General features: G+C 45.8%; 2 protein-coding genes across 3 annotated transcripts; both read left to right on the top strand.

Annotated features, from left to right (window-relative positions):
* The first annotated feature begins 549 nt into the window (after positions 1–549).
* LOC141544237 (homeobox protein Hox-C6) lies at positions 550–11,527 on the top strand. 2 transcript variants are annotated; one of them, XM_074270158.1, is made up of 2 exons: positions 550–9,450; positions 10,226–11,527. In XM_074270158.1, exons 1-2 carry the CDS (start codon positions 9,051–9,053, stop codon positions 10,555–10,557), a joined length of 732 nt encoding a protein of 243 aa, XP_074126259.1. In that variant the 5' UTR covers positions 550–9,050; the 3' UTR covers positions 10,558–11,527. The 2 variants fall into 2 exon arrangements, with proteins under 2 accessions (XP_074126259.1, XP_074126261.1); XM_074270160.1 differs by having other exon boundaries at positions 554–9,450; positions 10,250–11,527.
* Positions 11,528–12,895: 1,368 nt separating this feature from the next.
* Positions 12,896–16,765, top strand: HOXC5 (homeobox C5). Its single transcript, XM_074270161.1, has 2 exons — positions 12,896–14,596; positions 15,333–16,765. Exons 1-2 carry the CDS (start codon positions 14,143–14,145, stop codon positions 15,545–15,547), a joined length of 669 nt encoding a protein of 222 aa, XP_074126262.1. The 5' UTR covers positions 12,896–14,142; the 3' UTR covers positions 15,548–16,765.
* Positions 16,766–17,166: the final 401 nt, after the last annotated feature.

Genomic DNA, 17,166 nt, shown 5'->3' with positions numbered 1-17,166 from the left:
AAAGACCTGTATATATTGTGTCTGTTTCGGAGAACACAGTACATTCTTTTGTAGGCGCCCATATATTCTGTTTATTATAAAATGCTTGTACATAGTAATAGAAATATATTACTATAATCAAGGCCTATCCTGTTATGGGCAGGTCTTCAAGGGACTATCGTCATTGTTATACTAGTATTTAATTTTCATTTGAATTTGTTAAAGTTCTCTTTGGTGCAGAGCTGTGTAAAGAAAATGATATTTTTTTTCCTACAAAGAGAACATTTTATTGTTATCTATATTTGAGATTATATTTTTTTATGTTGCTTTCTTCTGATCAGGGAGTATTATTTTATGTGAGTACAAATGCACACACATATGAAGATAGATAGATAAATAGATAGATAGATAGATAGATAGATAGATAGATAGATAGATAGATAATAGATAGAAGCAGGTATGCATTTCTTCCAAGGATAATTATGAATTTTGATGCTTATATTCTTGTATTTTTGTTTTGTATTATATTTGTAACTTATATTTTGTATTATGTTACATATAACGTCGGCATAGAATGCTTGGCACATGGAAAGATTTTCGTTTGTATTGTATAGATATGCGTTTATATGGCTAAACATATGCAGATATGGAATAATATACAAGTATATCTAGATGTCTCATGAATATAGAAATATCTTGATATGTTCTGCTTTTTCAAACACTTTCTGGATTATTTCCTGGCTTTTATATTATTTTCTAAGGAAAAACAAAATTAACTGGAGGGTTCCCACATTCCTGGTGAACCCTATTTTGTTGCAAATTTCTTATTTTCTACTGGGGTCTTTGTGCAAGCTGGCTAAGGGGACTAGTACTGGAGCAGGGGAATCAGTTGGACAAATATTTCAGCTCGATTGGGAGTTCTAGCTGTTCAAACTTGGAGATCCCTACTCCGTTGGAGAGTCGACATGGGGATGGCCGTAGTGATATTGCTACACTTAATGGTGTTGATTGGGGCAGTAAAGACTACTCTGAATGGGACTTTCAGTCTGGGGTATTTGGACTCTGGCTACCAGAACAGTAGGCAGGTCTTTGAATAGAAATTGGAATAGGCAAGAAAGGGGAATAGATAAGGAGGGAGCCAGTTTGTGGAAGGAAGAAAAGAAGTCTCTCTCTCTCTCTCTCTCTCTCTCTCTCTCTCTCTCTCTCTCTCTCTCTCTCTCTCTCTCTCTCTCTCTCTCTCTCTCTCTCTCTCTCTCCAGATTTGCTGCAGCAATGAGGAGGATTAGGGAATTTATGGAGCAGGGCTGAAAGACAAATATCTTGTTACTGCTGTGGATACCATTTTAATCCTCCATAGGAGGCTGTGCCAGTGCCAGGACCAGAAAGGAGAGGCTAGCTGCTAGAGAATGGGGGACCTATCTCTTTCAAGAGACTTCCAGGATTCTGGGATGAAAGAGAGTTGAGGGATCTTGGATCAGGAGATCCTCCTTGGCAGAGTGCTGGGACACTGAAAGAACCCTTTCTCTTCCTTTGGGCCTAACGGAGATTAGGGTTGGAATTTGGGTAAATAGCAGAGGAAGAAAGGAAATTATACATTTCACTTAAAACACACCTAGTCATAGACACACAGACATAGACATACATACACCCCCCCCACACACACACACACACACCACGCACCACACATAAAGGCACAGTTTAGCTGAAGGGCCAGTATTTTTCTCCCCCAACTTCCTGGGAAATCCTGTTTCTCCCCCTGGCTATCATGTTGAGACACGTTGAAGGAGCTCCCTTCAGAATCAGGAGTTTACTCTTCTGAGAGCTAGCGATGGAGACCTGACAGGTTTTCAGGCCTTGCTTCTCTAAGGAACTGGGGGACCCTGGCTAAGAAAGCCTCCCCTCTCCATGGTCCCTACCCCAGGCCGGCCGCTACTGAGAACTGCTTCACCTCCCCTGCTGTTGGCAGCCGCCCCGTTTTTATTGTGTCTGTGTTGTTTATTTGTTTGGTCTGCTGCCACCCTGTGTTAGAAACCCGCCAAACCAGCGGCTAGCTTGGGAGAACCTTTGTGCCGTAGTGACCCTCACCACCGTCAGGGCCCAGTTTCTTCCTTGAAGTGGGTGAGATCACTGGCGCCCTAAAAGCTGTAGCTGTTTATAGGATTGAGGGAATTATTGGGACACAATAAACCTCTGAATGTACAGGAGTTGAAGGGGATAGGGAATAAAGCCTCGGCCAGCTGCCCCCCCCCATCCCCACTTTCTTTCCTCTCTGCTAGTAACGAACCCTGCAACAAGATTGAATCACTGAGAAAGTTTTATTTCTTTACCCCACCTCCCATTCCCCCATTACTTTTGGCAGGAATTTTCCCTGAGATGCAGGTTGTTGAGTTTTAAATCAGGGTAATGTCGGAGGATTCATAAAGCTAGATAAAGCGTGTCGTTCTCCCTTCCCTTCCCTCTTTTCCCAGCCCCCCAAAATAGCAGTGAATTTAAGCAAATCCTACAAAATTAAATTGCCCCTTCGCTAAAGATCCTATAAATCTCCAATCTCGCCAGGTGTGGAGTCGGAGAGCCCGCTCCTCGCCTTTAATTTTGCTCCTAGCTATCAAATCTAAAAGAGCATCATCGAAGTAAGTAATATTCTCGTTTCTGGAATTAATTCCCCCCCTTCCCCATATCTCTCCCCCTTTTGCCAGCGCAGATTAAATGGTTCTTTCAGGTCTGCAAACAATAAAGGATAAAATTATTTATAGGGAAATGAAGACGATGCTTCATTGTTGGCTTATCGTTCCAGAACATAATAACATTTTATTTTCGAGCAGCAAAACTTAAGACCAAAGAAAAGAAAGGGGGGAGGGGGGAGTAGGAGGATGAAGGGAGGAAACACATACACAAAACTCCCGCTGTATATAACTTTTACGACATTTACAATTTCCTCATGACAACTCACTGTGACGTCATAAACGCTGGGTTCTTGAATTTTATAATTCCCATAAACCCTCCTGAAATGGGCACAGGCGACACTTGTATTCAAGGGAAGTCGTGAAAGTCACCGGGACGGAGGGAGAATACTGGAATGGGGGGGGGGGGGAGCGAGACGGGTAGTAGTGAGTGTAGGCAAAGAGCAGAATCAGAGTTTCCTAGCTCCCCCAATTTTTTTTCCACGTTTGAGACTTCTCTCAGGTTGGGATATGGAAATACCCGGTGATTTCCCTCTTTTCTGTGGTTAGGATGGAAAGGTCATTTTTCCCTGATTCTACATAGCAATTCCACTGTCTCCGAGCTGTTTTCCCTCCCCCAAAACGGAAGGCAGAGTGTCATAATAAGGTTTCCTATTTGTAGATTCATTCTATTGCTGCAGCCGACATTCTTACCTCCCCCCCCCCCCAGGATATTTAGATATATTAGGCAAAAAAAGAAGTAGAGAGGAGGAAGCAGAGCTTTAAATATATTGTGGTTTCCAGGAGTTGAGTGTAAAGCGTGAATAAGTATGTGAGAAAAAAGGGTGAATAAGTCTCTGCTCTATTATATTGTTCAACTTTGAACCAGAGAACTAAACATGTTTTAAAAAATAGAATTCTGAATTTTGGATGGGGGGGAATTATGGGGAGCTTTGGAGAGAGAAAGGAAACCTGGACAGAGAAGAGCTAGAGGCAGGGGGGAGCAGATAGAAGGGAAATTTTACATACTATGAGAGGTCCTTCATTAAACCTTACTCTGTTTAATTGTAAGGAAAGCAAAAACAGCTCCAAGATTGCTCTTCCCTCCTCCCCTTTGCTCAAAATAAGGAGCAAATTAACGAGGGCCACGGAGGTGTTTCCCGATTTCCTGTGTATTCTGACAGGATCCAGAATTCAGCCTCTCCCTTTACCCATTCTCCTCCAAGTTCCAGGAGATCCTCATCTCACACATTGGTGAGATGGGGAAATGAATTTTATAATATCACTGAAGAAAAGGCTCTATTTCTAGGTTAGGGATGTCAAAGTTCGACCACAGTTTAACTTCTCATATCTTAAACTGGGAGGGGGGGAGTAGAGAGAGGGAAGAAGGGAGAATTTTAATTCCCCAAAATGGACACGGGTGAGCTAGGGGTTGGACCGTTCTCCTTTATTTTACTCCTATACTTTTAAAATCCTGAAAGTCCAATATGTAGGTACTAAGACGCCAAGGTTCCCATTTTGTCCCCCTGTTCAAGTCTTTGATTCCTAGCTGCAGCCTCAGGATGATCTTTTCGATCTTTCTCTGAGCACTCGGATCAAAGGGATTTGTGTACAGAACTCAGAGGACTTCGGTAGGCCTTTCCCCCACCTCCTTAAAAAAAAAAAAAAAAAAATCACATCATATTCAAATCGAGTCAACTCCGTAGAAGCGCCAAGAATCGCAGAGCCTAAAGCAAATAATGAAATGCTGAGATGAGCCTGAACAGTTATTGATCCGGTTGTTCTCTAGAAGAGGGATTTCAGCTGCAACCCTGTGGCACAAAAATAGACTTGGCCCGTGGCTCCTGAAGCCCTAATAAGAGAGGGTTTTGAGGTGGGGCTCATCTAGGAGGTTAGGAGAGGGACACCTCCGGTTTGGCCTTAAGGATGAAAGCAAAGAAGCTGACACCCCCCTCATTACTGCAGCAAGTGTCGAGGGAGACACAATACAGTTTTGCAGAGGCTCTGAGGCTACGGCAAGAGGCCCTCGGAGGAAGGGAGTGTGTGTGTGCGTCTGTCTGTCTGCCGTGCTTAGGGAATTTACAGTTGCAAAGATTGTTACATAGTTTAGTGATGGGAGGGGGAGACGAGCTATAAAATACAAATTCCAGAGTTTATCTTGAGTAGGTTCACGCACTCTTTAAGCTTCAGCACCCCTTAACTTCATAGCTGGGGGTCCTATTCATTAAAAAGAGAAGTTAAAGGCAAACGGATGGGGGAAACCAGGGAGAAAATACAGTTTGAATTAAGGTTTTTGCTGCATAGGAATTATCCTTTTTGGGGTGGGTGTCTCTTCTGACCCCCTAAGGGGGTTCCTGCCTCTTGCCCCTTCGGCAGATCTCAAGTTAAGGAGAAGCTCAGTACTATAAACTACCTTTCTGTTGGGCAAATTCGGGCAGAGTAGATTGAATTAGGGTGCGCTTGAATGCAGCTTCCGAAAGACATCCCTCTCCCCCAATAATATCCACATTTACCTATATGCATAAAGTTCAAACTGAAAGATTTACTCTCCAATCTCCAGGCCCAGGCGTCTAAAGTTAGCTTCTCTCCTATAATTAGTGATCATAGAAAGCATGTGGTTTGGAGATTGAGGGGGAGGTTGGGGGGAAGTGAGAGATTTTTCTCTCTCTTTTCCCTTTTCTGGGTTTTTTGAACTCAGCTCATCAATCCGCTAATTACCGCGGGGAGAAGGAGCCAGCTTTGAATGTGTTCTACTCCGCACGTATTTCCCCTGTGAACGCCTATTTGGGAGAAGTTGGATAGAGGGGAGAAGGACAGGGAGAAAGGAGACCCTTTTTTGGTGAAGATTATTTGATAATTTCTCCCAGTCTGGTGTGTAGCAACAAAGAGCAAATTCCCACCCCCACCATCGCCAATTCCAATACCCCCCCTTTTGTGCCCACCCCTCTCTTTCCGGGACTTCTGCATATTTACAGAGCTGAGCTGCAGTTTTAATAAAACATCTGTTCTTGTTTCTGCTGATGAGTTTCCATAATTGTTTTCAGACAAATTTAACGGGGAAAAATAAATATGGAGAGGAAAAACTCAAAATCCCAGCTCTACCCCATAGACAGGTTTTCTTTTGCCAGAAAATTAGAAATAGAATAGGAAAAAAAGAGAAATCAGATTAGGGAGAACATCCACTCAAGCCAAAACCTTTCCCTCTCTCTCTGTGAATCCCTCCAGCAAAATTCAGCAGTGTAATTAGAGATGTAATTGGAAGGGGGAGACTCGGTCCCTCAGGAAGCTAAGGTGAAGGAGGTATGGACTTTTAAATTAATATTCCTGTGAATGTTTAGTGGTTAGGAATTTATTTGTATTTATTTAAATTTTTCCTTCCTCTATCCCCCTTCCAACATTTATGCCTTTTTCCACTCTCCCCCCCCCACCCCACCCCCAGCAGCTGCTTTCTGTTCATTATAAATCCACCAGACCTTTAAGTCTTTGCCCTCTGTTTAGGGATGTAATAAAACACTTAACTTTCCACGACTGAGACTTACATTCTTAACGCTCAGGTCTTCCACCCCTGCCGGCCAGCACCTAGGGCCCAAAGAATCTTCTGTACTTTGTAGGGATTCTCCCACACCCTCTTTAGACCTGAGAGAAGTCTAGAGTTGGGTGGGGTGGGGGCTGAGCATCCGGGCTGGGAGGTTCACCTCGGAGCTCCCCCAGAAGCCCTTTCAAGGTTCGAGGATTTCCTCCCCGCCCCCATCCATAAAAGGAGAAGATTTTTAAAAATACGTAAAAAAAGCAAGACTCATTCAAAATGAAACCTAATTAAACCATCCAATCTTATATCATTCAATTTGTTGTACATTGCAACAATTTAATATCTTGAAGGAAATATCATTGACATGATTTATCTCTGTTAGCAATCACTTTCTGGAATGGGAAAGAATTTACTCTCTCTTCCGGCCACTTCTACTTGTTACACCGCTGCTCTTCAAGCAGAAAGGAGGGGGGATCCACCAAGTGTAGCCCTACATTCTGAGGGTTCTAAGATCTGTCTCCTGCCTCATCACTAGTCCCCTCTCCCGGTCCCCCCCCCTTCTCTCTCTGTCTTTCTCTCTGCCTTTTCCTACCCTACAGGAGCTTGGAGACCCAGCCAGCTGTTGCAAACCACTGCTTAGGCATGCCATGAATTTGGGGGCAGCTGGATACTAGAGAGGGGAACACAATACAAGCGTATGTGCTGGTGTGTTATTAAAAATGAGATAACACGTGTCAACATTTTTTTCTTAATTTATAATCCCTCCCTTATCCCATCCTTTCTCCTCCACCTCTGAGGAGAGAAAGCATGAAGGCCAGGAGGACATCCCCAAACAATTGAAGAGTTTCCCCCCTAGTCTAAATACTAGTCAATCGTCTGTCTCTACTATCTGGAATGGGAATGTATTTTTTTTTTTTTTTTTTTAGTAGGCAACCTAAGTTACTTCACAGGAAGACACGTCAATCGAGTAACGAGGTACATATGTTAACTAACATGTTCTCTCCTTTAGCTACTACACTCTTTTTCGCTTACAAACTTTATTTTTCCTCCCAGCGACACTCCAGGGAAACCTTAATGTTATAGAAGATGAATTAACGAGTTTTTTTTTTTTTTTTTTTTTTTTTTTTTCCTCCCAGTATAGTCCCGTTTATGGCTTTATTGCTACCCATTGATTACTTCGCTTTGTTACACAGAAGGAAAAGATCATAAAATCCTTCGACATCCGGGTTCTTGTTATAGCCAAAAAGAGGGAGAAAAATATGGGCTCTTTCCCCCAACCCACCCCCTGCCTCAGCCCCCCTTTTGTCAAATCAAAGAAACTCTGGGTTATGTCGCCGACATTGAATTAAGTTTGACTTCAACAGAAGAGAAACCTCTTCACGACACCTTCCGCTATGTATGTTCTCTCACTCCTGTTCCTTCTAAAGCGTTCGACTCCTTTCCTTTCCTTCCTCTGCCCAATGCACTAAGTTGGAAAGAAAATAGGGGAATAGATGGAGGATGAAGATTGCTGAGAGGGTTCATAGGTTCAAGCGCCACATTCTTCTGGGTTTGGAGGGATATTTTCTACTGGGTTGTGATCCAAACCCTGAAAGCTAGAATTTGGGTGCTTATGTACTGACAAGCAGCAGGTCCAGAGGGGAATTTGGAGCTGCAGATTTGGGGTCGGATAGCCCTTCAGCAGATAGCTTCAGCAGATCTTATATTCTCCAAGAACATTCTTCCTAGCTGATTTTCGATGAGCTATCCTACCAGCTCCAACCTTTTCCATATCATAAATTCTCTCCAATATAAACATAGTTGATGTCTCCAGAAAGCCCCACAGAAAGAGTCTCTCTCTCTCTCTCTCTCTCTCTCTCTCTCTCTCTCTCTCTCTCTCTCTCTCTCTCTCTCTCTCTCTCTCTCTCTCTCTCTCTCCTCTCTCTCCTTCTTTTCTTAAAACAAAACAAAAAAGACACAACACTAAAACAACTTTATAAACAAATTTCTCCCTTTTAGGAAAAATACTCTTAAGAGTTCCAAGAAGAGACCCTAGGAGAAAGCTGGGGTAGCAGAGGAGAGGCACACGCCAGCTCCCCTTTACCCCAACTCAGCTCCATAACTTCTCATCTCCCTGTGAAGTTGAGGGCTCCTAGTCTCTTACTTGGGCTTTGAATTGCTGCTTCAAATGCACCCCACAGCCAAGATTGTCATTCCCATTCTACTTCCACTGGCCAGTGATTTTAATAGAATTCCTTTCTACCCCTGAAATGTTTTTGCTTTTTAATCAGTCGAAAGACACATCGTATTCTGTCTGAGCTCCTACTCAGAGGGAGCGGGGAAAATAGGATTGGGTGCTTTAGATGATTCTTTTTCACCTACCAGGGACTCTTCCTTGAATTGGGCAGGGACAATTTTAAGGAAAAAAGTGCGACCATACAATATAATCCAATCAGATAAAAATGCATTGATTTCTTCAGGCCAGTTTCTGGGCAAATCTAATCTGGGTTAACACTGGATGTGGGATTTTCCTGAGGGGACTTTCTCCTTCTCTAGCTGGCTTAAGGGCCTACCTTGCCCCTCCTCCCTCTTCCTCTGTTCCCCAAACCTGGTTTCCTATACCAATATATATTATATATGAATATAATATATATTAAGAGAAATCCAAGTCTTACTTTGAATGCACACACTTAGTCTCAACTAGGGAATCAACAGAAGCAGGAGCGATTTTTTTCCCCCTTCTTGACATCTAGCTTCCGATTGGCTCCGAGGGGGTCAGCTGACTTTGTCATTTTGTCTGTCCTGGATTGGAGCCGTCCCTATAACCATCTAGTTCCGAGTACAAACTGGAGACAGAAATAAATATTAAAGAAATCATAGCCCGACCAGGTAAAGGCGAAGGGATGAATTCCTATTTCACTAACCCGTCCTTATCGTGCCATCTCGCCGGGGGTCAGGACGTTCTCCCCAACGTCGCCCTCAATTCCACCGCCTATGATCCAGTGAGACATTTCTCGACCTATGGAGCGGCGGTGGCACAGAACCGGATCTACTCGTCTCCCTTTTATTCGCCACAAGAGAATGTCGTGTTCAGTTCGAGCCGGGGGCCGTATGACTATGGATCTAATTCCTTTTACCAGGAAAAAGACATGCTCTCAAATTGCAGGCAGAACACCTTAGCACACAACACACAGACCTCAATGGCCCAGGACTTTAGCTCTGAGCAAAGCAGGACTGCTCCCCAAGACCAGAAAACCAGTATCCAGATCTACCCCTGGATGCAGCGAATGAATTCGCACAGTGGTGAGTTTTACAGCTCCAAGATATAAATTAAATAAAGTGAACTGGCGTTATGAGCAGCTTCCCTAGAAGAACAGGCGGAGAGAGTTTTTTTTTTTTTTTTTTTTTTTTTATAGCGCCATAAAAACAATCACGTTCCTCTCCTCGCCGGCGTCGAGACAGGGCCCCCTCTTCTCCTCCTTTTTTCCCCCTCCTCCTTCCCTTTCCTTAGCTCCCCTCTCTCCCCTGATAGATTGGAGGGGTCGCAGGCGAGCTAGGGGGAAGTGAGGCTAAGGATGGGGACGGAAAATGGGAAGGATTGGGGGAACCCCTGAAAGTGGAGCCAGGCAGAGTGGAAGAGTGAAGGGGGAGGGGAGAGAGAAGGAGAGAAGGGGAGAAGTTTCTAAAGGGCAGGAGAGGGAACGAAGCCGAGGGAACCTGAGAAAGTAGGGAAAATCAAGTCAACTCCACTCCTAGAGGGTTCTCCTCTCTCCCCCCATCCCTGAGCAATTAGGGTTTCCCCTCTTCAAACTAAGGTTTCAGATTTTTCCCTTCAGCCAGATACCACTCCACCCTTTTCTTAATCCCCTCACCTCCAGGACAATACCTATCCTCTATATTGGGGACCTAGGAGGAAGTTGGGGTTCGAGTCCCCCCTCCCGAGAGGCTTCGAGGAATAAAGGTGGGGGTGGGGCAGAGGCGAAGAGTGAGGGGTGCAGAGGGAGTTGGGCGGGACAGACACTTTTTTTTTCCCTTGTATGTATTACTAGGATTATTCCCCTTTACTAATTGTTTTTAGTTTGCTTTGTGTCCGGATCTCTAGGGGTCGGCTATGGGGCGGACAGGAGACGCGGCCGGCAGATCTACTCTCGATACCAGACCTTGGAGCTGGAAAAAGAATTTCACTTCAACCGTTACCTAACCCGGCGCCGGCGGATCGAGATCGCCAATGCGCTCTGCCTGACCGAAAGACAGATCAAAATTTGGTTCCAGAACCGCCGGATGAAATGGAAAAAGGAATCTAATCTCACTTCCACGCTGTCTGGGGGCGGCGGAGGGGCCGCGGCCGACAGCCTAGGCGGCAAGGAGGAGAAGCGGGAAGAGACAGAAGAAGAAAAGCAGAAAGAGTGAAAACTGTCTCGCTTCCCCCCACTTCCCTCTATTACCCAGTTCACTCCTCTCCTCTTTTCCTCCCCAGACCTTCTGCTCCCCTCCTTTCTCACATACCCTATATTTATCACTGGCACAATTTCTATTTTGACTCCCTCAGGAAGAATAGGGAGTCAAATGTGGACCTTCAAGTCAGATCTCGACCCCGTTCCCTCTCCCCAAACACCCTCTCCTTATTCCCTTTCTTTCTTCGGCCTCCTCTCCCTTCACTTCCCTGATCCCGCCGGCCTTGGGGGCCTAGGTCTCTGAACCTCGATTCGGATACCATTGGGCTCACTTTGAATGAGGACTGGATCTTCCTCCCTCCTCCACCCCAATCCCCACTCCAGGGCCCAGCAGCAAAGAGCCGACCCACAAGGCGCCAATTTCCCATTCAGCCTCCCCAGGGGCGAGAGGGGTTCTAAAGCCGAGTGAGTCAGCGAGGCCCTGCGTAGCGACACTGCTGAGTCTAAAGCAACCCATGGGGCTGTTGGAGTGGGCAGGAAGCTTCCCCCCCCTTTCAACCCTTGCTGGTCCCAGTTCCAGTCCCAATACCCCAGCTCAGTCCCCCCGAAGCTCCGACATATTTTCCAGCTTAGCCCAATCGTATTTAAAGAATTCTCGGGGGTCATTATGGCATATAACAAACTGTGACAGTTTCTGTGTGAATATTTTTAGCTGTATTTGTGGTCTCTGTATTTATATTTATGTTTAGCGCCGTCAATGTTCCAATCCCAAATTTTAAAAGAGGGGGGGAGGGGGAAACTGAAAGGAGAAAAAAAAAAAATATGAATGAAGTTTGTTTAGCCAGTAGGAACAAAAGAGAGAGAGAGAGAGAGAAAAAAAAAAATACAAAAAAAGAAAAATGCCCCTCGTGTTACCCTCCTGTATAAATCCGTCTCCCAGACCGGTCCTCGAGTATTTAATAAAATTGATATTATTTTTAAAAGTTTATATTTTGATTTCTGCTCATTCGCTCGCCCCATCTCCTGTACATCGTGGGCGAAAGTTGGTGTTGGCGCCGAATCCTTGCTGCGTCTCTATGCCTCCCCTGGCGGCTGCTTTCCCCCAGCCCCAGTTCCAGTCCCTGCAAACTCCCATTCCCTTCTAATTTCCTCTCAGAAACTCCAGAAGCAGGATCCCCGAAACATTCTCTCTCGGCTTCCTCTTTGTCCCGCTCTGGGCTAAGAAAGCTCCCTTCTCTCCTTTTCCCGGGAAAAGGCAGTCTTCAATTCCCACCCTCCCCCCGCAAGAAAAAAATTTGAATTTTTCATTTCTAAAAGTCAATTAATTCGGGTTGGAATTAAACCCCATTCCCAGAGTTTCCTTAAAGACTCCAAATCTTGAAGATTTACCTCCTGACCCCACCTTCTCCCCCAAAAATAAACTCTGGGGAAAAAAAAAAAAGAAGTTCCCTCCAGGCGCAGAGCTCCCAGAAGAGAGAAAGAGCTGGCAAGCTGACCCCTGAACTAGGGGCCAGCTGAGGCGAAATGTGTCGGAGGCAGCGAAAGGTGAAGAAAAGATTTGGAGTTATTTCGCAGAGGATCTGGCAATTCAAGGACGCTTAAAAAAATAATAATAATAAAATAAAACCTGGAAATTGAGTTTTCTTCTGCTCGGACTCAGATATAAAGGCAAAAATCCGTCTTTCTTCACTTGCCCCTCAGCAGCACCCCTATCTTCCTTCTCTCTCAGATTCCCCTTCACACTCCCAAATCTGGTTGAAGAGCAAAGTTCACCCCGGTCTTTCTCCCTGTTGGGCTTCCCTCCTGCCTTGCTTAGAAATCCTGATCCAAATTGGGGAAGAAATCCTTTTTCCCAGTGAATTGAGATGGGGTCTTCAAGAGGAATGAAAATCCAAGAAGATTCCCCAAACCCCAGACGTCCCAGGCAGCTGCCAGAGCTTGGTGTTTCTCAACCCAGGGGCGGAGATTTCCCGGATAGGAAGGAAGGAAGGAAGGAAAGAAGGAAGGAAGGAAGGAAGGAAGGAAGGAAGGAAGGAAGGAAGGAAGGAAGGAAGGAAGGAAGGAAGGAAGGAAGGAAGGAAGGAAGGAAGGAAGGAAGGAAGGAAGGAAAGAAGAAAAGAATGTGATTTGGAGTTGGGGGAAAAGCAATGGAAACCAACAAACACCCTAATGGGATCTCCTCCAACTCGGAATTATGCCCTGCCCTTCCTGATTTGGGACCTCTTCTGGCTGGCTGCTCCCCCAGACCTCTCTGCTCCCCAAAGTCTTCTCCCTTCTCTATCATGTTCCCCTCCTCTTTTTCCAAAGAAACTCACACTTTGTAGAGTTTGACTTTTAGGAACCTACTCCAGAAGACCTTAGGCCTTAGGAAGTGTCTGCCTGCAAACACCTGCCCCGAAGGGTGGAAAATATTTATTTATGGGGATTTTTGCAAATCCCATTTTCCTGTGACTTCACATAATATCTATTTTCTATGCATATACATACACATTGAATACATGTGTGTGTTACATTCACATTGATACACTTTCTTTATTCAAACCACATTCGTTTACAGGCTTTTGTGTCTGACTTCTCATAAAACACCCATCACCTATAGTACTATCACTAAATTGCTCTAATTCCTACTGTGGGTTTGGATATGAGTGTGTGTAGAGTGACGTCTAATCAGAATTATTTTCTCCTTACCTCCAAGCCCTTCTCAGACATCCTTTCAGTCTACTTTGGCTTTCACAACACCCACCTCAGCTTCCCCAACTCTTCTAGATCCCGGCATTCCCCTTCCCCAAATACCCCTGAGTGGCTGGGCTCCCCCTTCCAAATCGTGTCGTTTTGAAAACCTAATCAGCTCTTTTTGTTCCTCCCCCTTCCCCAAGGCTAGGGATTTAGGTCCTTTTAATTAGGACACGAGGAAATAGATCCACTTCCCCACTAAAGGAAGGGTTTAGCATCTAGTCCCCCTTCTCCAACACACGCACAAATTCCTGTAAACTAGCTCATTCCAGCGAACCTAGAAGGCCCTGGGGAAGGGAGGGGCGACGATCTATTCAGAAAAGCCCCTCTGCGCATCCTAAATGAGGTCCCATCTTTCCTTAAAATTAAATACAATTTAAAAGGCCAACTCAGGGGGGTTTGTGTAAAACAGCACAGCTTCTCTTCGCTAGGGTAGAAAAATCCACCCAGGAGAGGCGAGGACGACAAGCCAGGATGCAATACCGCCGAGCCTACGCCAGGTGTCGCTGTGGACTCGTTGTCCCCGCTACCCCCTAATTCCAACAACCATTTTTTTTTTCTCCCCCTTCTCTCCCTTTCTCTCGATCCCTCTCCCCTCTGTTGGGCTGTGCCAACATATCAAGATGCGTTTCGCCGGCTTCCATCACTAACCTCCCGGAGGTCATCAAGCCAAATTTATGAGTGGCCGCCCGAGTCACGTGACTCTATTTAAGGATCCCTTATTTGGAAAGCGCGCATAGGATAAAGAAAGAGATATCTCCACCTATAAATTGTGCACTTTGGAGAACAAAAAACCCCTCAACTTCAAAGAGTCACAAATCACCCTTAATCAAAAAGGGTGCAGAAATTTTTTTCGTCCCTCCCCGCCATGAGCTCCTACGTAGCCAATTCATTCTATAAGCAAAGCCCTAATATTCCTGCCTATAGCATGCAAACTTGTGGGAACTATGGATCTGTCTCAGAGGTGCAGCCATCCAGGTACTGCTACAGTGGATTGGACTTAAGCATCACTTTCCCACCGCCTGCTCCTTCCAACTCTCTTCACGGGTTAGACATGGCTGCCACTCCTAGACCTCACCCAGACCGACCGGCCTGTACCACGGTGGCAGCTCCGGGACACGCTCTGGGCAGAGACGAACCGGCTCCTCTAAACCCCGGGATGTACAATCAGAAGGCGGCTCGCCCGGCGCTGGAGGACAGATCTAAGGGGAGTGGGGAGATCAAGGAAGAACAGGCTCAGACTGGGCAGCCCGCAGGACTGAGCCAGCCACCGGCCCCGCCACAAATATACCCGTGGATGACCAAACTCCACATGAGCCACGGTAAACTTTAGGGCTTCATTTTGTGCGCTCGGGTCCGCCTGGGTTTTATAGGCCATACGGGGCAAATAAAAAGAAAAAACCTGCGGCCATAAATTTTACGGTGCAGGCATCAATTGCTCGTAAAACTGTCCACTAAAAGGCTTAGAGGCTGTATGCGCCCAAATTTACGACGACATAATTGGATCATAGGAACAAAACGTGTATAAAAGGCAATATTCAATTTTTTTGGGGGGAGGGAGGGAGTTAAAAAAATATAGGGATCCGAGGGGCAAGGTACACCGGCCTTATAGAGGGGATCCCCACTTCAGCATCACCCCCATTATTAGGGAAATGATTCTCATTTGGGGGGAGGATGGAGAAGGCTTTCCCAGTCAGGAGGAAGGGAGGGAGGAGGCAGGGGAGGATAAGGGAGGGGGATCCCCTTGTGTCCGGGTCTGGAGGTCTCATTGTCTCTCTGGAGTCCGGGTCTCCCTCCTCGCCCCCCCTTCACCCCTCTGGGTAAGTAAGTGTCGGAGCGGAAAGTTTCCCTAGCAAGTGCCGCTTCTCCCTAGGACCAGGGGCCGCTTTCATCCCCTCCCTTACCCCTTTGCCCGCCTGCCCAGTTCTTTAGTCAGCTGGGGCTAGTTCTGAGACCGATCTTAGGGGTGGGGAGTGGGGGGGGGGTAGGGAGACGGTGGGACTTTTTAAAAACTATTCACCCGTTCCTGCACTTGCTGGGGTGGGGTTTATATTCCAGAGACAGACGGCAAGCGATCCAGAACCAGTTACACGCGCTACCAGACTTTGGAATTAGAGAAAGAATTTCACTTTAACCGCTACCTCACCCGCCGAAGGCGAATTGAGATCGCCAACAACTTGTGTCTCAACGAGAGACAGATCAAGATCTGGTTCCAGAACCGAAGGATGAAATGGAAGAAGGATTCCAAATTAAAAAGCAAAGAGGCTCTTTAAAAGGGAAGAGGGAGATGTGGGATATGACAATCCCTTCAAATAGTTCCTCTAGTTGGCTTGAATCTACCTTGGGGAAACTTTTCCTTTTCTTTTTTCCTGTTCTTTTTTTTTTTCTTTTTTTATTTCTTTCTTTCTTTCTTTTTTGTGTGTGTGTGTGTGCGTGTGTGTGTGAAAATTTTTTAGGGGTGGGAGTAGAGGTGTATGTGTGTGTGTTGGAGCTGGGGGGATTTGTCACGGACTCTCCCAACCCTGCAGACAAAAGCGGTTTTCCATTAGCATTCAGCTTTCCAACCGCAGCTTGGCTCAGAGTGTGCTGTTGTGTTCATTCACTTTTTCAGTCTGTCTCCCTAAATCCTCCGGGCGACCCAATAACCCAGTGAAACCTCCGTAGGGGGTCTAACTAAAATGATCTAGACACCGGGACTCTCTGACGGGGCTAGGTGTGGGAAAGGAGAGAGCTCTTTGCCTTCGAAATCCTCTTCCCGAATCTCGCCGCCACCAGTCAAGGCAGCAGCCAAGAACCCCCTACCCCAGCATCTTGTCCCCTTCATCTCTGGCTACATTTCCTGATGGAGAGGCTGCCAGTGGTCTGTTCGGGGTTGGGTGGCTTCAACCCCGTCCCTGCAACCCTCTTTGGGGCAGAGTCACCAGCTTGGGGCTCGAAATGTGTTAACTCCCCGTTTCAGTCGACCTTCAGCCTTTCTTTGTTCGAGGGGGCCCTGCTACAGAACTGGCGTTGGGACCAGGCCCAGGCCGTATCTTTTCCTTAGTGGGTGTGGGTGGATGGTCTGATTGTGTGAGTGAGTGGGTTATTTTTTTGGGGGGGGCGATATTTTGTTTGTTAAACTAGATTTTCATTATTTTTTTATGATTTACATATGAAAGGGGAAAATTTTAATGAACTTTGGACTCCCTCTTCCGGCCCTCTCGATGTTCCTAAGCATTCTTCCTTTCAGTTTTGGGAAAAAGCGACACCCCAAACCAGCTCCCCGCATGCCAAGGGCCGTCTCCCCGGAGTCCCTGCACTGTTTGTATGTATTGGGGTCTATTTTCATGTGATATGCTCTCTGACTCCAGTATTAACTCTTGGTGACCATGTAGTCCTTTCCTGGCAACTTTTTTTGGGGGAAATTCCCCCATCACCCACCTATTTATTGACTCCGGGTCCATTATGAAACTATATTTTGTCATATTGAATAAAGACCAATAGACATAAAATCCGAAGGCAGACACGGAATCCTCTCATTCTTGATCGGGAAGGGAGAGGGAAGATGGGTGAGGAGGTCTCTAAACTTTTTGTAGACGTTTCTTGAAGGGTCCCCTTTACTTTTGGGAGTCATTCCTAAAGAGGGGCTTTTAAGACTAGATTTGGGGATGTTGAAGTTAGCTGGAGATGAGAAAAAAGGAATGTTAGATTGCTAGGCCTTGGGAGTTGGAGAAGAAGCACTCTGCGCTTGGCTTGGTTGGGGGCATACATTTGAACAGAAAAAGATATAAATGTACTGGCATATGTATATGTTCTTGATGCATATATGATATAATCTCTGTGTTTATATAAGTACTCTGTATCTGGAGTTACCCTTCCTTGGACCCTGTTGAAAATCTAAGCTCTGCTAAAA

This window comes from Sminthopsis crassicaudata, chromosome 5, assembly GCF_048593235.1.
Source record: "Sminthopsis crassicaudata isolate SCR6 chromosome 5, ASM4859323v1, whole genome shotgun sequence".
Taxonomy (NCBI): domain Eukaryota; kingdom Metazoa; phylum Chordata; class Mammalia; order Dasyuromorphia; family Dasyuridae; genus Sminthopsis; species Sminthopsis crassicaudata.
This window is presented reverse-complemented; position numbering and strand designations above follow the sequence as displayed.

Bases quoted from the DNA above. Each gene is read 5' to 3' on its own strand.
- LOC141544237 (XM_074270158.1), top strand. From the start codon at position 9,051: ATGAATTCCTATTTCACTAACCCGTCCTTATCGTGCCATCTCGCCGGG. The intron at 9,451-10,225 runs GTGAGTTTTACA...AATTGTTTTTAG, and splicing joins GCGAATGAATTCGCACAGTG to TTTGCTTTGTGTCCGGATCT.
- HOXC5 (XM_074270161.1), top strand. From the start codon at position 14,143: ATGAGCTCCTACGTAGCCAATTCATTCTATAAGCAAAGCCCTAATATT. The intron at 14,597-15,332 runs GTAAACTTTAGG...TTTATATTCCAG, and splicing joins CAAACTCCACATGAGCCACG to AGACAGACGGCAAGCGATCC.